The sequence below is a fragment of the Lepidochelys kempii genome, chromosome 4 (genome assembly GCF_965140285.1).
Source record: "Lepidochelys kempii isolate rLepKem1 chromosome 4, rLepKem1.hap1, whole genome shotgun sequence".
NCBI lineage: Eukaryota > Metazoa > Chordata > Testudines > Cheloniidae > Lepidochelys > Lepidochelys kempii.
This window is the reverse complement of record NC_136383.1, coordinates 71,419,529-71,443,111: the sequence shown is the minus strand read 5'-3', so window position 1 is coordinate 71,443,111 and position 23,583 is coordinate 71,419,529. Positions and strand designations below refer to the sequence as shown.

Genomic DNA, 23,583 nt, shown 5'->3' with positions numbered 1-23,583 from the left:
CTCCTCCAACAGCCTTTCACTGACCAGCACACTAGTATCATAGTCAAATTTTGAATTCAAGCCTGCCCATGACGTATTTTTAGTTATCAAGTTTTGTTAGGAAGAATAGTTAAAACAAAACGGCATTTATTTTTAAGAGGTGAACTACCATTCACAAAACATCCAACTAAAATCCCCAAACAGCATTTTCAGATATTCTGTTGACAGCAATAAAATCCTAAATTTGTAACTGCAAGACTTTCTGCAAGTCAGAAAACATTGCATGAATTACTGTAGTCATCTCAAAAGAAAGGAAAAGGTCCATGACCTTTTGCAAATAACCAACAGCCATTTAATACTCTGAAGTCTTAACAGCCCACCCTCTTACCGGATATACCACATGGACCTAAAATAATCCAGAAGTGGTTTTGAGGATTGCTATTATGACGTATCAATTTTGTTGTTAACTAGATGTGACCAAGTAAATTAGGCATTCCAATTTACATATGGAAAATATTCTATCCAGTTTATAGGCAATCCACATGTAAATGATAGTTATGTAAATATATTTTATAAAACAGAAAGATGATCTGGAGAGAAGCTGAACAAACAGTCCCCAAACCGATCATTTCAGTCAGTTTGGTTTACCATTTTTTCCATGATTTAATAGGAGATAGCATCCCCCAGGCTATTTAGTCAAACTAGCAACTGGAGCCTGTGCTCCAATGGCTAACGCTCCTCACCACATCCCAGCTTCCCCTACTTAAAGCCCTACCATCGCCCTTCAGTCTCCAAAGAACAAACTTTTTCAGAGTGGTGGCTACATTTATTAAAGTGCATGGAAGCACAGATATCTCAATCACATTTCTTAATCTGCCAGTGCCCAGATGTGGAATACAATTTGTGCAAACATCCCAAATTTGGGATTAACAAAACAAAACAAAAAAGTGAATGCAGGAAAGTTAAAACAATGCAGAATTCATTCTTTTTCATGTAAATAACTCTTTCTATAGCACCAGTTTTAAGATTCTTTATTTCTGATGTACATAATTTTCAACAATTAAAATAAGGGGACACGGAATGGTGGTAATTTTGGAACAAAAAAAAATGGATGATGGCCCTTAACATAAGATATTTTTCAGACTATGGTCCCAATAAATATTTGTTGTTTTGCCACACAAGTTTCATATTTCGTATTCTGTTGCACTTGGTAAAAATGCTGCTTTTTCACACTAAGCTTTGATTTCTCTCATTCTACTCTGCACATTACATTTTCACCTTTTATCACAGCACTTACATCATGGACTCCATGCTGGAATTTTTCTGCTTTACATTGCTCTTCTATCTGTATTCCTAAAGATTTTGTAGTTAGTTTAGAAAAGGTTTTGACCCCCCCAAAAAGCAAAAGTTTGGGTAAAACAACCTCCCACCCTATTTGCCTGGTTGTCTGGAAAAATCAGAAAAAAATTATGTGAAAAGGAGGCTCCTTATGACCGATATGAAATAATGTATTTTTAATCATGGTTATTTTATTATTATACATTGTTTTGCAATGGGATGATTTTAAAAGTGTAACTGACTTTTGGAGAAGGTTAATCTTAGTGTTAACATTCATTTATCTTTATCGCCTAAGGTTAAGAGGCTATATTAATACATTTTATTTGATGCTGATTTGTTAATCATGACAGTTCTTGTGTATACCAAATGCTAACTAGTGTTTAACATCATATTGCTAACTTGTGTTCTAACATGGTATTTTCCCCTGTGACAAGCCTGCTGAGAAAATGATACTGAGCATATAGGGTCAATGAATGTACTGGGTTTCTTTTTTGTGCTACTTAACATCTGACATGGGTGAGCAACACTCCATTTGCCCAAAAGCATTTAGGAAAAAAAAAAAAAGCACATGATGAGAGTGGACAGGTGAGGACTGGGAAGTCTTGCATACAGCAGATGGAAAAAAGCTGCAAGGTCTAGTGGAGAACTTGAATACAGAGCTCTGAAAGTGCTGTACTATATACATTTGATTTTTCAAATCTAACGTTCTGTTTACAGCTCAGTCTCTCCGTTTCAGACTGAGTACACATACAAATACATTCACTTACAGATACCTATGTCTGTGCCAACATCTCTTTTCCCCAGTAGGGGAATAACCCACATTTGGAGTGCATCTACAATGGGAAAATTTATAATGGCAGCAGCGCATAGTGTTAAAGCACACTGGCTCTGTGTACACTCTTCTACTGTTAGTGGCACTGGTAGAGCTGGACTGGTACAGAAAAATGCTTACACATTTTCCTGCTACACACAAGACACTGGAGGTCTGATCCGCCAATACATTGCTAATTATTTTTTTAAATAGCTATATTTTCCCCTTTTGGAGTCTTGCCAACAAAGCAGCTTATGAGGACATGCGGTCAAGAGTATAGCCTTCTTCTTCAAGTTTGACAGCTATAATTCACTTGATTCTCATAAACTTCAGTCTCAGTAAAACACTGTTTTATTATACTATTTGCATAATAAAACTTCTTTTGGTAATTCATGGAATTATTATAGTGCGCCATATTACAAAAATTGATTGTTCCCTAGGCTTCATGTATAATGAATGAAAGTCCTTAATGCTTGGTTTCCAAGGACACAGATATCAACTGTAATTACTAAAAGCTTATTTAATTAAACAGTATCATATGTGTAATTAGTACAATGCAATTAAGCAAATCACCACCTTCATGAATAAAGTAAGCTTTGGCACTGAGTCCTTCTGTGGAATCTCCTTGGTTATAGAGTGGGGCTGACTGAAAAATTAACAGTTGTTTAGAACAGGGGCTCTCAACCTTTTCCTCTCTGAGGCCCCCCCTTGATGTGCTATAAAAACTCCAGAGCCCAGCTGGGGGAGAGAAAAGGAAAGAGGGCTCGGGGCAGGGGCCTTGGGCATAGGTGTAATCTGACTTCTATTTGGGGCAGGGAGGGGCCACAGGTGCAGGGAGGGAGTGCTCACCTCAGCAGGCCACCTGCCTGTCTGTCTTGGTGAAGGTGGTGGCCACAACCAAAAATTATAACTCAAAGATGGGGGGCTTAGCTTAAGAAGTTTGAAAACAGCTTATGGGAGGTGGTAGCTGGGGCTGTGTGCACACAGGGTGGCAGCTGGGGCTGTGTGCAGGCAGGGGCAGATCAGGGTGCAGGGAGGGCATAATTCAGGGTGCATGGAGAGGAGGTACTAGGGGCTGTGTGCTGTGAAGGCTTCCCTGCGGTCCCTGTTCCCGGAGGCGTCTGTCAGCCACAAAGCCGGGTCTCCCCACATGGGTGGCTCTTACTGGCTGCCTCTGCGGGAGCAAAGGGGGCTGGGACTCAGGAGCTGAGGAGCAGTTTCAACCCGGGGCACCAAGAGGAGAGGAGGGAATGCTGCAGCTGCCTGCTCCATGGCACCAGTCAGAGCAGCAGCTACCCCGCAGTGCCCGGTGTAACGGCAAAACAGCAGGCGGCACATTTCCCCACCAATAGCATTTACCTGCTGAGCCTGCTCAGTACCGGTGAGCCAGCTCAGTACAACCTAGGTAGGAAGTGCTGCCAGGGAGTTGTTTGTATCACTACACCGGCAGGGATCGGAGCTTCAGCTCTGTGCCTCCTGGGAGTCCCGACTTGAGCCCCACGAGGGGCACTAGGGCTTGGGGTCTGGGTTTGAGCCCCGCGGCCCCCTTGAAAGAGTTCACGGATCCCCAGGGAGCTGCGGACCTCCGGTTGAGAACTGCTTGTTTAGAACTTATTAAATTCACTCTATGCGCTCAGCTTAAATATTGTCCCTCTCTGGTTAGCAGCGGCTTCCTCACAAAATCTGGCATTCGCATTGGATGTTGACGTGATAGTTTCACATCATTATGACTCTGACCTAATAAAGGGCTATTTTTCACCAGATTGCTATCGGAAGGATGGATTCTTCCATACTCCTATCTTCCTACCAAGACAAGTTCTTTCCTACCTTTAATAGTCTAGGAATAATGAGAACCTCCTGCCCTTCAAAAACTATAGGTTAAAAAAAAAAAAAAAAAGAAAAAAAAGAAAAAAAAAGAAAAAAAAAAGAAAAGAAATCTTTGCCCTCTTCCGCTTTTGAGTCAACCATCAAAATGGTTGACTGTCTTGCTCTTATCAGTTCCTAAAACGTTAGGAAGCAGGGAAAAGGAGAACTTCACCCTATTGCTAAACCCATATCAAGTTAGAAACAATACTTTATTCCATACTATTTTTCATAATTTGTCAAAGTATATTTTACTGTAAAAGTGGAATTATACACAGTGCTGCAAAAATATATTGAAGAAAGTATTTTCTTAATTTTTGTACACAAATAAGTTATGTTTGGCACATGATAAACTACTGTGACATTTCTGAAGTGCAATTTTTAATTAAGGTAAACAAGACCAAAATGGGTTGATTGTTCATTTATAAAAACTGATCTTGAAAAAAATTAAACAATGTTATGTTACATTTAGGTGACCAAAAGAATAAGAAAGGAGAATCTTGTTTTTTATTTCAGATTACTGAAAAGAAATTTAAATCAGCAGAAAGTGTTGTTGTTTTTTTTAAAAGAAATTATCCATGATGACAGTACCCCTTCACTGAAAATATATAGTTGTATATAGTCAGAGGATATGCCCTGTAAGGGCTATAATGTAATTAAAGGTAGGAAAGGGAGGGGAGAAACCCTTGAAGAACTGGGAGGAAGAGCAACAATAAATTCAAAGGAGCAACATAATTAAACATGGATCTTCCTGGTTTAAAGATTATTGAGAACAATTCTATGATAATTTTGCTGCTTTACCTTCAACTAATAATACACACACAATTTGCTTTGATGGAAAGTCTTATTTTAAGTTATATCACAATGAATATTTTTTTGCCAGCAAAATAGCCTAACTCAATTTGTAACTTTCAAATGATAACTTGCTGACCAAAGTCAGATTTTAAGAAGTGCAGCACTTAAGCAGCAGACTGAGGTATTTGATGCTGTGCACCGTGCATCTCAGACACACAAGCCTTGGATCTATTATTATGTAAGAGAAGATTAACCTAATTCACCACGTTATATCACAAACATTCAAGCAAATACTTTAACAGTCATCAAACTACTCAATTTTTTCTCCTATAACTGGAAAAGTCATATATAGGTAAATAGTGGGGAGAAGGAGAGAGATAAAAAACTAGCATAAATAAAATCCTAACAAAGCCATCACATTTGTAACCACACTTTCTATTTGTTATATAATAAAATGGCAAAGAGAAGAACAATATGTTGAGTACTCATCCTTTCCTAGGGCCAAAATAGTTAATTATCCCGGTTTATTATCTTGGCATATAATCTGATCAACAGAATGAACATCTCTGGCCTAAGGGCTCTAACATAAGATAAAAATTAGTAAATAGGACAGACAGGGAGTTTCTAAAGTATTATTTATTCATAGTATACCCTAAGAGAATATTTCTTGATTTAAGTTTCTAATACAAATACTCATTTTACATTGTATTTGGTTTGAATTAACTTAGCACAGTGAACTCTCTCTACCAAAAGGAAGCCACATATGGATTTTAGGTTATTCTATCAAATATGTTGTTTTAATAGGAGAACTTTGTTACCTCACTGACAATCACAAGAGTAAAAGTTTCAAGCAGTAAAATTACTGCTTTAATTAATGCAGTGTGTACACAGCTTTCTTAAGGATATGAAATGTCAAAGTCCTGTTGTTTCAGTCTTGGATACATTCTGCAGCGTAGTTTTATATGCAGGACTGTTAGCACCACCTATTGTTAAGTTTGCCTGACACTATACCTGACACTGACATTATAAGTTTTTGTGTTCAATTGTTAATGACTTCCACAAACTAACAGTTTGTGTTGGAATTTTACATGCTGGGTATATTTCTCTTTCAAATTTTTTTTTTTTTTTTTGGAAATTTTCAGCCAACGTGGTTCAGTCATTTCAGAGAACGAGGTAAGGGAAAAATACGTTGTTTTGCCCATATTAAAAAAATTCTGGCAACTTTCTCTAAGAACTCTAGCACCCCAATGCTTGGGAGCAGGGACTTGAAATTTCACTGGGATTGTAGTAATTGTGTCAGAGATGTGCCTGGTGCGGTCACCATGAAAATCCACCTATATTTGGCCAAATTATAAGCCTTTGTGGAAAAAAATTGCAGTTTGCACATGCTCAGCAGATATTACTTAGATTTGAGCTGATTTAATCTCTGAAGAATCCATCCTCACTAAGCATACTTAAGCCTATCTCAGCTCCTATACTGACAGGATTGTGCATACACCATCCCCACAGAGCAATGGTGGACGCTCCCTCAAGACCAGGCAATCTTAATACTGGCATGTCCTAACTTCTGAGTGCATGATTTTGCAAGCTTAATAATGTTTTTAATGTAGGTTTGTGTGAGTAATTTGAAATAAAACTAGAGTATCCAGCTCCAATTTCAATGGTTTCTTGGGGGTTAAGGCACAGTTAAAAAAAAAAAAAAAGTGTGCTTTATACTAAAAAAAAGCTAGAAAAACCACACATTTGCTTTGCATGCGAGACACATCTACATACTGAGTAGTTTTAGAAACATCTACTATTTTACAGAAAATCACCACGTGAGGCAAGATGAAACAATGGTTTGCTTAACTCAGGTAATAGGAAAATTCATCCATTCTTACCTGAAAATTTTCTTTCTTCGAGTAGTAAGGTCCACAGATCTGCGACAATGGGTATTTAAGTCGGCTTTCAGTGTGGAGGCGGGAGAGACTGTCAGGCACTAGCAGCCCAAGAATGCCTCACCTCCAAAAGTTCCCTCCAGTTGAGAAAACTTCCACAGCCAGCATAGTTCAAATCTTCCTTCCTCACTTACAGATTGTATTAAATATACTTTAGGTAAAAAGCACAACAACAATTTCTCTTACTGCGGGGCAAGGTAAATCCTATCTAATGACTACAAACCCAAATCCTTGGATATCAGTTTCTGTCACTATTCTGGATGATCCATTTGTACTTAGGATGGACTGGATCTGTGGATCCTATTATTTGAAGAAAGAAATTTTGAGGAGAAGCACTGATAAATTTTCCAATTCCTCTTCATGCTAAAGTACACAGATCCATTACAATAGGATTTTCAGAGCACCGTGGCTTCAGAGTGGGAAGCAGGATCACCCTTTAACCATGGACATCCAAAATGAGGTAGATTATCCATAAATATCTTATCCATCTTCTCATGCACTTAGGCATGACTAAGGAGAAGACTTCTGCCAAAAGAATGTAAATGGCATTGGTTAAGACTGGATAATCAATATGAAGAATTTGGTGAATTTATGTATTGATAGCCATGTGCTGTCTAGCAGATTTCAATACTGGAGAGATGACTACTCTGCCCTGAAATGGTCAGTTCTCATAAGGCCTTGACTTTGATGCTTAATTGAAGGAAGACTATTTCTTGAATTTGCATAGAGAATGGATGTGATGACTGTTGAAAGGACTACTGCCAGAATTAAAAGTATAATATTGGCTTTCATTAGAGAAAGCTCAATTTCAAGGCCCTCCCCCCACAATCTGATCTGGACATAGGAGCCATCAGGAGGCCTACATTAGTGGATAGAAAGTATAAGGAATCTTTCTGCAGGGGTTCAATCTGAGTACTGCTGCAAAGTGCAAAATGAATTTCCAAGGTCGTGCTCTATGACCTTGTGGAGTAGGAATAAAGTTGATGCCCTAAGGAAGCATCTCATGTTGGGATTTATGCTAAATTTCCTTTTCTTGTAAAGGCTGAGAATGTTATACCACAGAGTCTTGACCTTTTGTTTGGACCCTCATACCACCATAGTAAAACCCTCCTGGAAGAACTCAAGGCTCTGTTTCATTGGTTTATCATAGTAGTTAAACTGGACTTTTCACCTGCCAGTAGAATAAGAGGAAGACTCAGATTGTCAGATGACAGATCATATTAGTTCGGGTTTTTTTGTTGGCCTGATGTCACCTGAGAGTTTTCATTCCTAGAGGAGGGGCTGAACTGATGTATGCTTGGACTTGACTGCCTGTGAAGATCCAGAGGGGTAGGCCACTCTTTCAAGTAAAAGTCTCCCTCAGTTAGAAACACTGTGTCCCTGACTACCAGGAAAAATAGTTGCATTTCTCTTCAGTACAGATACCAAGTTAAGTTTTGATGTGTGCAAACCAAGCAGCTTTCCGGTCTTATAAAATGGAGGCTGGTGAAAGAGTAGAGTAAAATGAAAGAAATGGTAAGTCAAGAAGATGCTTACAGCCTACCAGTTCTTTCACATCTGGACTGCTGTCCCTCTGATTGCTCCATAGCATGAGCTGGGAGGAAGAAGTGGAGGTGGTGGTGATACATGGCAATCTACAACTCAAGTTGGGAACAACAGCCTGGACCTTAGGGCATATTGAACCACAGCAACAGCTGGGGATGCAAGTCAGATACTTTCTCCGTCTTCTGGGGACAGTGGGAAACCCCTATCCCTCTGTTACATTTTTCCAGGGTGCATGAGGAGGGATAGCTAGCTATAGCTTGTCTCAGGCCCCCATAGACTTCCTAAATGTAAGCTGCACAATATTCAATGCTGTCTTGCCTGAAAGAGGCTCAATTCTTTCTTTTTTTGTATTTTAAATATAGTTTACTATTTGATTCTCAAACTCTGATTTTGGCAGTTGGTCTCCTTAGAAGGAAGAACTGCCTTTGTGGGATTGCGTGTTTGCATGCCTAAAAGAATCAGCACATCTATAGACTATCTTTTCTGCACTGATTGACCATGCTGCATTCTGTGAGGTGAGCAGGAGAACCCAGCACTGATTTTATTACTCATTTTATTTCTCCCTTTGGGATTTTGTCCCCATAATCCTGCTTCAGAAGGAGGATGAAGTTGGCCGCAGAGTAGAGAGAGCTGAACCAAAAGGCCCCTTACTGCACTCTCAAGTGTTGGCAGCATCTGTGTGGTATCCAGTGTCTCCATCCCCAATCCAAGGGGACTCAGGGTGGGGAAGGGAGAGGAAAGTGTGTGTGTGGATGGGGGCTAACCAAGCTCTGCAGTCAAAGGTGTGGATGTTGGTGGGGGCTATTGGGACTCAAGTGCTTCACCCCCCCCATGGAGATGGGAGCTGCTTTCCCTGATGCCAGTTTTTTCCCAGTCTGCTCAAATCCTTTCTGACCCAGAGAAGAGAGTCCAATGTGACCCCCACCCAGCCTAGGCTGTGAAGGGAAACTACACTCTTGCTCCCCAGCAAGACACTTAATGGCAGGGGGAGAGCGGGGAGATACAGACCCTTCCTTCCGCCTCTGGCTTTTCTTGGTAGAGCTCTCTCCCTGAAGCCTGCAGGGGGAGCAGCTGCTGCAGACACCTCAGAAGGTAAAGTGAAGCTGATGGGTCATTCTCTGCATAAATCAAAAGCAGCCCTGGGACATATCTGGGAAATAAACAAATTCTTCAGATGATCTTATAAACACTTGAAATAATGTTTGGAAATTTCCTCAGAAAAGCTCTGCGGTAAAGAGGTCTCGCTGAGCTGCTTGCCACTGTGGAGGAAACTGCAGGGAACCGCCCCCAAGCTGCAAGCAGGCAGAAGTACCCATTGTAATGAATCTGTGGCCCTCAGCACAAAAAAAAGAAGATGGGGGAAAAAATGCTGTAGTTTCTATGCAGTTCATTCAGAATATGTTCCTTTTCTTTTTTAACAAGCATACAACAGGCAGTAAATTCAAACAACAGAAGATGTAAAAGTATGAGTCAGGTTAGCAGATGGCTGACTATGTCTCAGCTCCTGGAGTGGAAAACACTCATCAGAAAATACACGGGTGGCGCTACAGTAACCAATCACTCAACCAATGATTCAAATGCCACAGCTGAGACACACAATCCAGAGCTTGGCTTCAAGTCCTGTGGTTGGTACAGCTCCACATATGGGGATGGCAAGGGAATGAGATAGACAAGTACCATATTTCACATAGCAAACAGAGAAAAAAAAGAGAGATAATAGTGGTAAATGATTTTGCAGTGATCAATATATTGAACTCAGAGGACCTTTTCTTAACACAGATTTAATAATGAAAATGTGAAGACTGAACACAATCCAGCCTTCTCGAGCTGCTAGAAAGATTATCTGTACAGCAATTGGAAGAAATTGTTAAAAACTCCCAAGCCCCACCAAAATATACCCCAAAACCCCTACATACCAGAGCAAGGAATTTAAATCTCTAGAGCAGTTTCCTTCACTACAATATGCAATAAGCAAAGTGGTTAGGAAGATTATGCTGATGTCAGCTTTGAGTTCTAAACACCTCTATGGCAGATAAATAGTTCTGTGGACGTAGGCAGGTAATCAGTGTTATAGGTGCATACAGCAAGGGAAAGAATATATTTCTTAGTTTTGGTTTTCTGTTAGAAAGAGCTCTCTTTAGAGGGCTTGCGGAGTGATGGGAGGAGGAAGTGTTGTAATGCTCTGTGCAAACTTTAAAAGGACATAAAAAGGCTTATTCACAATATTAAAAAATCTTGATGAGAGATTAAAAATAAAAGAGGGTAATTAAAGAAGTGGCTGACCCAAGACATCCTAATTCAAGTGATCAGGCATGAGAATGGACTACTTCAGAAGGGCAATCAATCGAGATTAATATTCAAGAAAAGATTAAGTAAAATAAGAACACAGGGAAGTGTTCAGTATGATGTAACAGAAGTCTTCTAACACAAGAGATCTTATTTGGCTTCATCTATTCTGTAAAAAGAAAAGGAGTACTTGTGGCACCTTAGAGACTAACCAATTTATTTGAGCATAAGCTTTCGTGAGCTACAGCTCACTTCATCAGATGCATACTGTGGAAAGTTTAGAAGATCTTATATACACACAAAGCATGAAAAAATACCTCCTCCCACCCCACTCTCCTGCTGGTAATAGCTTATCCAAAGTGACCACTCTCCTTACATTGTGTATGATAATCAAGGTGGGCCATTTCCAGCACAAATCCAGGGTTTAACAAGAACGTTGGGGCGGAGGGGGGAGCGGGGTAGGAAAAAACAAGGAGAAATAGGCTACCTTGCATAATGACTAAGCCACTCCCAGTCTCTATTCAAGCCTAAGTTAATTGTATCCAATTTGCAAATGAATTCCAATTCAGCAGTTTCTCGCTGGAGTCTGGATTTGAAGTTTTTTTGTTGTAAAATAGCGACTTTCATGTCTGTAATCGCGTGACCAGAGAGATTGAAGTGTTCTCCGACTGGTTTATGAATGTTATAATTCTTGACATCTGATTTGTGTCCATTTACTCTTTTACGTAGAGACTGTCCAGTTTGACCAATGTACATGGCAGAGGGGCATTGCTGGCACATGATGGCATATATCACATTGGTGGATGTGCAGGTGAACGAGCCTCTGATAGTGTGGCTGATGTTATTAGGCCCTGTGATGGTGTCCCCTGAATAGATATGTGGGCACAGTTGGCAGCGGACTTTGTTGCAAGGATAGATTCCTAGGTTGTGGTTCTGTTGTGTGGTATGTGGTTGCTGGTGAGTATTTGCTTCAGGTTGGGGGGCTGTCTGTAGGCAAGGACTGGCCTGTCTCCCAAGATTTGTGAGAGTGTTGGGTCATCCTTCAGGATAGGTTGTAGATCCTTAATAATGCGTTGGAGGGGTTTTAGTTGGGGGCTGAAGGTGACGGCTAGTGGCGTTCTGTTATTTTCTTTGTTAGGCCTGTCCTGTAGTAGGTGACTTCTGGGAACTCTTCTGGCTCTATCAATCTGTTTCTTCACTTCCGCAGGTGGGTACTGTAGTTGTAAGAATGCTTGATAGAGATCTTGTAGGTGTCTGTCTCTGTCTGAGGGGTTGGAGCAAATGCGGTTGTATCGCAGAGCTTGGCTGTTACCTGCACTCCCAGCTACCTTCGAGACACCACTGACTTCCTGAGGAAACTACAATCCATCGTTGATCTTCCTGATAACACCATCTTGGCCACTATGGATGTAGAAACCCTCTACACCAACATTCCACACAGAGATGGAATACAAGCCGTCAAGAACACTATCCCCGATAATGTCACAGCTAACCTGGTAGCTGAACTTTGTGACTTTGTCCTTACCCATAACTATTTTACATTTGGGGACAATGTATACCTTCAGATCAGCGGCACTGCTATGGGTACCCGCATGGCCCCACAGTATGCCAACATTTTTATGGCTGATTTAGAACAACGCTTCCTCAGCTCTCGTCCCCTAACGTCCCTACTCTACTTGCGCTATATTGATGACATCTTCATCATCTGGACCCATGGAAAAGAAGCCCATGAGGAATTCCACCATGATTTCAACAATTTCCATCCCACCATCAACCTCAGCCTGGTCCAGTCCACACAAGAGATCCACTTCCTGGACACTACAGTGCTAATAAACGATGGTCACATAAACACCACCCTATACCAGAAACCTACTGACCGCTATTCCTACCTACATGCCTCCAGCTTTCACCCTAACCACACCACACGATCCATCGTCTACAGCCAAGCTCTGCGATACAACCGCATTTGCTCCAACCCCTCAGACAGAGACAGACACCTACAAGATCTCTATCAAGCATTCTTACAACTACAATACCCACCTGTGGAAGTGAAGAAACAGATTGATAGAGCCAGAAGAGTTCCCAGAAGTCACCTACTACAGGACAGGCCTAACAAAGAAAATAACAGAACGCCACTAGCCGTCACCTTCAGCCCCCAACTAAAACCCCACCAACGCATTATTAAGGATCTACAACCTATCCTGAAGGATGACCCAACACTCTCACAAATCTTGGGAGACAGGCCAGTCCTTGCCTACAGACAGCCCCCCAACCTGAAGCAAATACTCACCAGCAACCACATACCACACAACAGAACCACTAACCCAGGAACCTATCCTTGCAACAAAGTCCGCTGCCAACTGTGCCCACATATCTATTCAGGGGACACCATCACAGGGCCTAATAACATCAGCCACACTATCAGAGGCTCGTTCACCTGCACATCCACCAATGTGATATATGCCATCATGTGCCAGCAATGCCCCTCTGCCATGTACATTGGTCAAACTGGACAGTCTCTACGTAAAAGAGTAAATGGACACAAATCAGATGTCAAGAATTATAACATTCATAAACCAGTCGGAGAACACTTCAATCTCTCTGGTCACGCGATTACAGACATGAAAGTCGCTATTTTACAACAAAAAAACTTCAAATCCAGACTCCAGCGAGAAACTGCTGAATTGGAATTCATTTGCAAATTGGATACAATTAACTTAGGCTTGAATAGAGACTGGGAGTGGCTTAGTCATTATGCAAGGTAGCCTATTTCCCCTTGTTTTTTCCTACCCCCGACCCCCCCGACGTTCTTGTTAAACCCTGGATTTGTGCTGGAAATGGCCCACCTTGATTATCATACACAATGTAAGGAGAGTGGTCACTTTGGATAAGCTATTACCAGCAGGAGAGTGAGTTTGTGTGTGTGGGGAGGGGGGGGGGGGGATGAGAAAACCTGGATTTGTGTTGGAAATGGCCCACCTTGATTATCATACACATCGTAAGGAGAGTGATCACTTTAGATAAGCTATTACCAGCAGGAGAGTGGGGTGGGAGGAGGTATTTTTTCATGCTTTGTGTGTATATAAGATCTTCTAAACTTTCCACAGTATGCATCTGATGAAGTGAGCTGTAGCTCACGAAAGCTTATGCTCAAATAAATTGGTTAGTCTCTAAGGTGCCACAAGTACTCCTTTTCTTTTTGTGAATACAGACTAACACGGCTGTTACTCTGAAACCTGTCATCTAATCTATAGTTTTAAAGATGTGGTTAAAACACATGTAAAAAATTTATCCAATCCTTCAACAACAACAAAACAAGAACAAAAAATTAGAAGTCTGCTTACTCTTCTTGACGCAAGTCATTAATGCTCCGATCTAGTGAGATCATATCACTTGCCACCATATTAAACCCAAACTCTTTAATGCTGGCTTGAATGGATTCTTTGTATTCTGGTCCTAATACATATGGCTTGCCTTCCTCTCCAGGGCCACCAGCAACTCCATGAGGCTCAGGTTCTTTGGGCTCAAAATTACCAAGGATTGCAGGTCGTAAAACAGGATCATGGTATGTAAATGTCTGAGGCTTAAATGTGAGATATTGCCTCTGCATGATGTTCTGCTGATTGTTATCACCAACATGATGTTCTAGTTCATTTTTGGCCTTATTTTTTCTTCGAATAGATTCTAAGTCCACTTCCATGCCTTCGACATGAGGCCAGGGTACCACAGGTTTGAATCTCTCATTTCCTGGAGCTAGTCCATGGTTTCCTTTGTCTGGCACGGGATTCTTCGCTTCTTTGTCCTCCTATATGTATATTAAAAAAAAACAAACACACACACACACACACACACACCAGGAAACCATTACAAACTATGATAAATATAGAACTCAGTTTTTTAAATCCTAAACTTTATATGCTGATACTCAGTACTAAAGTAGTAATTAAACAGTAGTAGCAAGCAAGTATTGTTTACAGATTGGACTTTAGGTTCTACCAGCAACTGCCACATGCTTGGAGAGAGAGTTACTGGGGACTTCTAACAGGACCAGTTCTCCTAATTCTCTTAGGCACTTCCACAAATCCCACTTACTCTCTCTGGCTGAATTTCTCCCATTTATAAAATGGTTTGGTAAAGAACACTGAGTTATTTAATAATGCTTTACTATTCTATAGCACCTTTTAAAAGGGGCTCAGTGTTTACACTAGATACAAAGGGCAGGATTTTCAAAAGTGTTCAGTATTGACCTAACTTTGCTCCCACTGAATTCAATGGGAGTACAATTAGGGTAATGTTGAGTGCATCTGAAAATCCCACAAAGGCCATTATTTAGGACCTATTGTTAAGATTTCTTCAAATTGTGAAGAAAACAGGAATAACGATAAAGTTTAATTTTTCCTAGAACACTGATGAAAGCATTTAAGCCAACGTAACAGCTGGCAAACAAAGTAGAAAATTTGATCAAGAGTCTGTTGCACCAGGGTTATTTTAATACATGCAGAAATTATTAATGAACCAAGTAGCTGAAACAAGTTATTAGACTACTACAACTACACTTCCATCTATAACTGATACTTTTGAGGAAATCTTACAAGGCCAAGACAACAGGGAAGTAGCTCAGCATGTGTTGGGGCACATTTTGCAAGGAGGTAACAAAGCTGCCATGAAAGAAATAAAGCAAAACACAAATAAAAACAACAAGAAACATACATACACCAGAGGGGACTGGTGAAAAGAGTAAAAGCTACCATGAAAAATATCCTCTCACGACTGCCACTGGAAATCAAGAGGGAGGTCCTACTGTAGACAGAAGGAAATGTCAGTGTATAACCAATGAAGGACTGGTTTATAGAATGAAGAAGCCTCCAAAAGTGACAAGACTTAAAAAGAAAATTCCTTAGTTAGTTAACAATGTTATAAATTATCTTACTCATTCATATCACCTTGTAAAACAGAAGTTGTAGGCATTGATGTAGAGGGAACCTACATGATACTCTTCATATTCACTGGATTCTAGCAATTAAAAAAAAAAAGACTCATCACCTACCAAAGTTGCTACTAAAATCCCAGATTCTGAGGGCAACAATTTGAGTGGTGCTGAGCTAATTAATAGCCAAATCTGTAATCAGAGATTAATTAATTAGAGATTATGTCACTTGTTTCTTAAGGCAGTTTCCAAACTCCCACATGATTTACTGTCAGTCCAGGACATTCTTTATCTACTTGATTCAGTCTAAGACTTGGAAGCACACTACAACCAGGGTGGATAAAAATTGGATTTTGAGGAAAGAACCTTTCTAAAGATAGTTTTAATTAAGATACATTATAGCTCAAAGATCTCTCATCATGGAATAGGGATTATAAATTCTAATGCTATAGTATGAGACAATATATTCATGTAATGTTTAAGAAGAGTTTTGTAAATGAGTTCCAATAGTTCATGGATTAGGGACCCAATTTTATGGGGTTCCAGGGTCTTCTGTATAGATTATTTAGGTTAATCTTTCTATCTACCCAATGTGACTCAGTGCTCGGCCTAGAAGATACTATCAGAGATTATTAGTTTTGCAGTTCTCAAACTGTGGATTTGTTTCTCCAGAGATAACATGCTTGTTAACAGCAAAATGTTTTTAAATAAAATAAAAAAAAATAGAGAGAGGTAAGAAATAATAGACCTCAATCCTATTGTCCCTCTGCAAATTTGTGTACACAGAGTCAATCCCTTACCTCTCTCTAAAAGTGCACAGTTTCATGAATAGAAGATTGTTGGGGGCAGACTAGATCTGGACAAGGAGAAGTAATCTGGTGCTAAATGTGAGAAGAGAGGGACAGGCAGTAAAAACAAAAAAGTGAAACTGTTTGGGCAGCATATTCCAGAAGTTTTGAGGTCTTTCTGAGTGTACCTTCATTGATTTGAGATCTACCATACCATTCTCTCACTAGAAGGGAAAACCTATAATGGCAGCAGGCCATAAAAGAGACCCAATGAAGTTTAATGAAGTTCCTCTACCTGGGGTAAGACAGGAATGAAATGAAAACAGTGCAACAAAGAAATGCAAAGCCTGGTTGCCCAAATGAAACAACATCACGAGAAGTGTTCCTTCTCAGGAGGAAGCTGCGTTGAAGATGAGGAAAGGAACATGTCTGAACATGCAGGATCTTCAGGTTGGTAAACTTTCCTATTTTATACTTCTTTCTTTAAGGACTGCCTGTCTTCCTTCAGGACTATTCTTGAATTCTCATGTTTGAGGGAAAAATATAGTTGTTACTCTATGGTACTATCATTTTTGATGCAGCTGTGATAAAAAATAAATAGCTGAAATAGGCAGATCTTCCTTTTTCACTTTCACCTTTAAAGTAGTACTGTCAGTGAATGCAATGAGTAATACTAAATGAGCAGTATGGTAATAATAATTAAATAACTGCATTGACTTATTTTGTTTAGGAGAATCCATCCTCAACATACAGGATTCTGAACACTATCCATCTTCAAGGTCACCATCATTTCAGAGTCATCTGCCAATGATAGTGTTTCAGTCACGTCATGTATGTCACATAGCTATAGCACATCACCTGTAGCCAAAAATATCCATCATCCAGAAACAACCATAGATAAGTTTGTGATAAGAACCAGGAGATTACAAAAAGAGGTAATTGATGAAAAAATTGCCTGGTTTGTTTATGCAAGAAACTCTCCTTTCCATGTGATTGAGAAATCACACTTAATTAACATAGTTCCGTCATTAAGACAAGGATACAGTCCACCCAACAGAGCAGATGTCGCAGGCAAATTGCTGGATAAAGTGTATGAAAGAGAAATTGAGCAGTGTGTAAAAGGTCTAGAGGATAAAACTGTTAACCTGAGTCTTGATGGGTGGAGCAGTGTCCACAATGATCCTGTTGTATGTGCTTATGTCTTCATTACAGAAACAATTGATACATCAGGAAATGCACACCCGGCAGACTACTTACAAGAAGTAGCAGTAAAAGCTATAACAAACTGCAGAAAAAAATTCAAATGTCTAGTACGGAGCTTGGTCACAGACAATGCTGCAAATGTATCCAAAATGAGAAGAAATTATTTAGAAGAGTGTCCCAAGCTAAGAACATACGGTTGCAGTGCTCATTTGATACATGTCTTAGCCAAAGACTTCAGTGTTCCAGAAATAAAGGCTAATGTTGTTGAAATTGCAAAATACTTCCGTAACAACCACTTTGCAGCAGCTGCTCTGAAAAAAGTGGGAGGAACCAAGCTAACTCTCCCACAAGACGTGTGATGGAACTCAGCAGTGGACTGTTTTGAGCACTATATCAAAAACTGGCCTAATCTGATAACAGTTTGTGAACAAAATTGTGAAAAAATAGATGGCACTGTCACAGCCAAAGTTCTCAACATCGGGCTTAAGAGAAATGTCGAACACGTGCTGAGTACCCTGAACCCTATTTCTGTAGCCTTGAACAAAATGCAGGGAAATAGCTGTTTTTTGCTGACACTGTTGAAAGAAGAAACTGAGTGCATATTTCTCTTTTTAAGATCTCAATGACAGAGTTAAATTACAAGCATTAAAAAAATGAATGGGACAAGCACTATCTCCAGATCATTTTCTTGCAAATATTCTCAATACTCGGTACCAGGGTCACACCTTAACTGCTGAAGAGGAGGAGTTGGTTATGACATGGACATCCAGCAATCATCTCTCCATAATGCCAACTATAATAAACTTCAGAGCTAAGGGTGAGCCATTCAATAAATATATGTTTGCTGATGATGTTTTAAAGAAAGTCACACCAGTGAACTGGAGGAAGTCACTTAAGCACTTGGATTCAGAGACTGTTGAAGTGATAATCTCACTTTTAACAGCAGTAGCTTCTTCTGCCAGTGTAGAAAGAATATTTTCTTCCTTTGGACTAATTCATTCCAAATTGATACACTGTGTGAAATTATACCACAACAATATGTTGCAATATTGTTACATTGTAAACTAAAAGGTCAACTAGTACTTTGTAAAGCATTTGTACAGTTGGTTATGCAAATATTTGGGCCACAATACAATAAAATACCAAAGTATGTGCTTAACATACATGCTTATGTCCCATTGACTTTGAGACTTAAGCACATGCTTACATGGTTTTATGAATCAGGGCCTTAATGCAGAGGTGTATTTGGTTAGTAGATAGGTGTTACTTATTCAGAACGTACAATAAATAAGAAAAAAGCTACCTTTCTAGATATAGTACAGAGTAGATTCAGCTCAAAGTGTTAGTGGTGTGTTTAATGTGTTTTAGAAGGAGTTCACAGGCTGAAGCCCAGCAATCTTCAAATCAGTTCTGGTTTATCAGCAGAGATGTTCCATTTCTTGTATTTCAATTAGTCATATTGTAATTGGTGGCTCTTTTGTGAGAAATAGTGTTGTGATGCATTTCCTTGATGCTTTTTCTAATATTCTAAATATTTTTTGTACCTTTGGGGAGTACTATCTAGAATATAAATAGGCATGATTTAAATCCAAGTTTATGTTTAAAGTTTTCTCTAAAGATTTATGTATGCATGACAAAAATATATGTAATGTAAGTAGACTCAGAAGAGGTATGGAGTAAGTGCGATTTAAGAGAGGCTGGTTGTAAGGTAGCAAGCACTCTACTGGAATTACTTATGGTTGTTCATATAAAAAGAGGGAATGTTATCTAATGCACATGCCACAGTCCAACCCAAATCAAGCAGTTATAGACCTGCCTTGATGCAACAGTTACGTAAGATTCCAAAATAACAAAACACGTGTTAACTGAGTGACTACTTTTGGCTGTCACCCCTCAATAATACCACCTTAGTTAGGAACCTTCAGAGCTTTTCATTTTTTAATGAATGACCACCCAACAAAAGAGTTCAATTCATCTGATCAATGAATCTGGCCTGCCTCAACCAAAGAGCAATGTACTGTCACAGTCACTTGAACCGTTTTTAAAATGTTCACACCAAACTTGGAAGGCACAGCTATGAGAAAGACTCATTACTCAAAAAGAGAGAAATTCTCTCTTCTCTTCCACTTCAAAGGAGAGAAAATTGGAGGAAAAGCCTGAGAAGAAAGGGAGGAGAGTCTACATTGTAAGTTCCCCTCTGCAGCACCCTCTCTCCCTATTCTACAGAACGGATAAGAAGGCAGGTAAAAATCAGAACAGTCTCTGTGAATGGTAAAAACAATTGTCAGTGTTGCATTAGAACTCCATAACCAACAGCCACTCAGATGAAGAGTAGCATAGAGTTGTGGTCAAAGGGAAGCACAGCCAAAACGCTAGGTCACAGAACTGAGGCTCTCCAACTGCATGCCCCAAGAGGTGTAGGGCTGGGAGCCTGGATTCCCTGCTAATCCTCTGGCTCCTCATGAATGCAAGCCCCTGATGCTGTTTTCCTAATCCCCTTAAAGGGAATATGAATCAATATTTCAGCTAGTTAAAACTAAGGAGTCATTTTTACTTAGTTTTTCTCCTTTGCATTTTTTCCCCACAAAAGGGGACTGTCTGGCTCAAAATTAACAAAAACGACAGCCCAATGTCCTAACAGTAAATGAGACCTGAGATGCAACACTGAGCTGCTGGTATTCAACAGTAACCTGTGCCATCTACAAGTGGCTTTACTCACTACTAGAAGACTCTCTTTTACAAGCACTATTATAAATCATCCAGGGTTAAAAAAAATTTTAAAAATGGCATGACTTGCATAAGGCTGAAAAGTTAGCCAATTGGCTAAATGTGACTTTATCTGATGGCTGCAAATAAAGATATAAAAAATAGAAATGCTAACTATGAAAGCAGAGTATGTAAGTCAGTCTGAGAATATAGACTACCTAGAGACTTCTGAAATAATGTCCAAAGTACTAATTTGATCTTAAACAAAAACAGGAGACTTTTATTTAAAAATAGAGGAAAGGTTGATGATATTCAAAAGAAACCAAGGTGAACCGAAAAGAATGTATAGCTAGATAAAACTCTTGAATGTGTAAAAAATGAAAGAAGAGAGTAAATTGAGAGGAAGAAATTAAAAGTGTGTCAGTTAGTACACTCAAATTCCAAGTATACAAATTCACAATGTATACAAATAGATTCACCCTTAACACACTAGTATTTATCTCAAATTGGTTAAGAGAGAATTACTAAGAGGAATATCTAGCAGATATTTGGGTGTCCGTAGAGACCACCTCAGGATATCATCAGCTTGCTGAGTCAAGACACTTCACTACAAACTTCAGCATGCATTTAACACATTAAAAGTTTTAATTTTCCTACACTTGCCTAAGCCACATACAGTCCAGCTCTTTGTTCATGCAAAAAACAATAGTACCAGATTAACTTGAAACTGGGTGGGAGGTGTCAGGGTGTAGCATTTTGACAAATCTGGGAAAATGGTCAGAGATTTATCCTGTTTACAGTACAGAGGACTGGAGAAAGTAAATTAACGTACTTTAATAAAAAAAAAAAATCTATGCTAGCCTGTGGCTGTACTTACAAAGGACACTTTGTTTTAAACTTAATTTCTTAACCCTGTTCCCGTTAGGATCTTGTTCTACCATCAAAAATGTTAACAATTTTATTTTTAATTAACATATTTACATTTCATTATTCATGCAGCAGTTCTCATTTTGCATTTTTTTCTGTTTGCACAGTGAACTTACACCAGTCTGTTACTATTTAAGTTTTACTTTCTGGTCTTTATTCACTAGTACAGAGCTGTAGTATGTAGATTGCAGTGGAACATTTAACCCCGCAACTATCAAAATAAGGACTTTCCATTGTGTTTGAATATTGCTGCATAAAACTTTTTTAAAATGTACATTTTGTGTTCGAGAGAGGAGACTGGTGCTGCTGGGATAAAAAATGAAATGAAACGAAGCTCATATAACCAAAACGATCACAGGATACAGAAACACAGAAATGTTGGGCCTGAACTACCAGACTGACATTCAAGAGATTAGGATTTTTTGTATATTTCACTTGGCCATCAGCACGCTGCACTCTGTAGAAAGTGCAACACAAGAAAAACAGCTATGACAAGCATATGGAAGACTGCTCAAGAGGTAGGCTCAAAACAGGCATTGGAGAGAACCAACATATCTAACAAGTCTGATATTTGGAAACAGATTTCATTGTAGATGGCTACTAATTTCAAAGAAATAAAACAAAACAAACTCCTCAGCTAAGGTGAAAGGGGGTAACCTGTGAAAATCCAAAAATAACTTGTATGACTGCAGATCACTGGATTAATCATCATGTGATCCAGTATAAAAGCAGAATTTAGAAGTCTCCTGAGTCTTCAGAGAAACTCGACCCTGACATCAATTACATGCAAGATCATAAGAGTCAGTGGGATTGTATAGGGTGTAAAATCAAAGCAGAATTTGGGCCTAAGAGCATTTCAGCTAAAGAAGAATGTTGGCACTGCAACTTATCTAGGTTTTTATATAGTTGCCCATCACCATGGTATCTGAGCAAACCCTGTCTGCATCTTACCCTCTCTTCCCATGCTGTACATTGATAAAAACCTGCCAACTCTAAAAGCTAGATCTGTGACCTTTCATAATTTCCACAGAAGACAGAATATACAAGCATTTGTGTTGACTAGATTCTACAGCAGGGGTAGTCAATTATTTTTTGTCAAGATCCAGATTTCTTGGTCAAGGTATCATCATAGACCAGACTCCAGAGAAGTAAAAAACAATAATGATAAGAAGTAGTAAATAAAAAGATTCCGTGGTCCGTTCAAAAGTGTCTGACAGTCCGGATATGGCCTGCAGTCCACCTATTGACTACCTCTTCTATAGTAAATCTTAGAACTTGTGAAGCCTTATAACTATAGTTTAAAAAAGTATACATAATTGCAATTTTATTCTAATCTTGCCTGATTCTACACTGTGGTTTTTGTTAGATAGAATTTAAGTTAAAGTTTACATGTCTATCCAAAACACATAGAATGCTAAGTCACTGTGCTAACTTGGTTACTTTGTGATGTGTGAAGCACAGGAAGGTAAGCAATCCTTACAAAGAACTTTCTCGTGCTTACCCAAGTGAGAAACCTTAACATAAGAACCACTGAGCAACTATTTGTGAAACAAAAATGTATTCACATAGAATATTTCAATTATATCTTTGCTGGAGAAAGTGCTTCACAAACACCCACAAAGATAGTCATCTTAGACATGGCAATTAAAAATCTTATATATTAATCATATTAATTTCTTCGCAACAACTTATACTGTTGGAGACAAATGAGGTTCCTGTTGTAAAAATACAGCATACCATTCAAAAAACAAACCCACTAAATTTAAAGGATATAAACAATAAATTACTTGTGTATGCTGTTGTGGAACCAAGAGAAATATTCTAGATCTAGACAAACGTGAGTACCTTTTGTTCACCTAAAATATTTGTAACATGCTCCACATCCACACACAAAAGTATTCCAGGTGGTTTACAATTGTACAGTTTCAGAAGGAAGACTAGATCCAGCCTCAGTCTTGTTCCACAGATACGTTTGTAACTGCCAAACTGCAAATTGTCCTCCTATTACTATATTAAAGTAAGGTAGCTTAGTCTACTAGTTTCTACACTCCACTGGGATCAACTTGGTCAGAAGCGATTTCCACATACAAACAGTATTGCATTCACCATAGACAACTGTGAGCTATTTCCAGACTTTTAAAAAACTGATCTGCAACAACTTGCTGATAACTCAATTCTTCCCTCTCATACTGAGATCTCAAGAACAAAGAACATCTCATGAATGTCCTTCCAGATGGACAGAGACAGACGTTCAAGCTCCAATCATGTTATAGGGTGTGGCACACATCCAAAAAGAGCAGGTAGACTCTATAAATATACTGGTGTATAACTGGATGTCCAAGCTGCTTGCTGAAGTTCTACACAGTACAATGCATTGGTGAGACAAACGTATAAGCTTAAAAGAGCTTTCAAAAATAAAAATAAAAAATATAAAAATAAAAAAAAACGCAGAAGATCCAGGTCTGGGTAGGAAGCCTA

At 39.2% G+C, this 23,583-nt stretch overlaps 1 protein-coding gene across 3 annotated transcripts in view; it reads right to left on the bottom strand.

Moving 5' to 3' along the window:
- The window catches only part of GALNT7 (polypeptide N-acetylgalactosaminyltransferase 7), a 111,809-nt gene that overhangs the window by 51,132 nt on the left and 37,094 nt on the right, over positions 1 to 23,583 (bottom strand). For all 3 annotated transcript variants that reach the window (XM_073341645.2, XM_073341644.2, XM_073341646.1), the window contains one exon: positions 13,899 to 14,359. In XM_073341645.2, the coding sequence (XP_073197746.1) occupies positions 13,899 to 14,359 (461 nt within the window). The remainder of the gene's footprint in view (positions 1 to 13,898; positions 14,360 to 23,583) is intronic.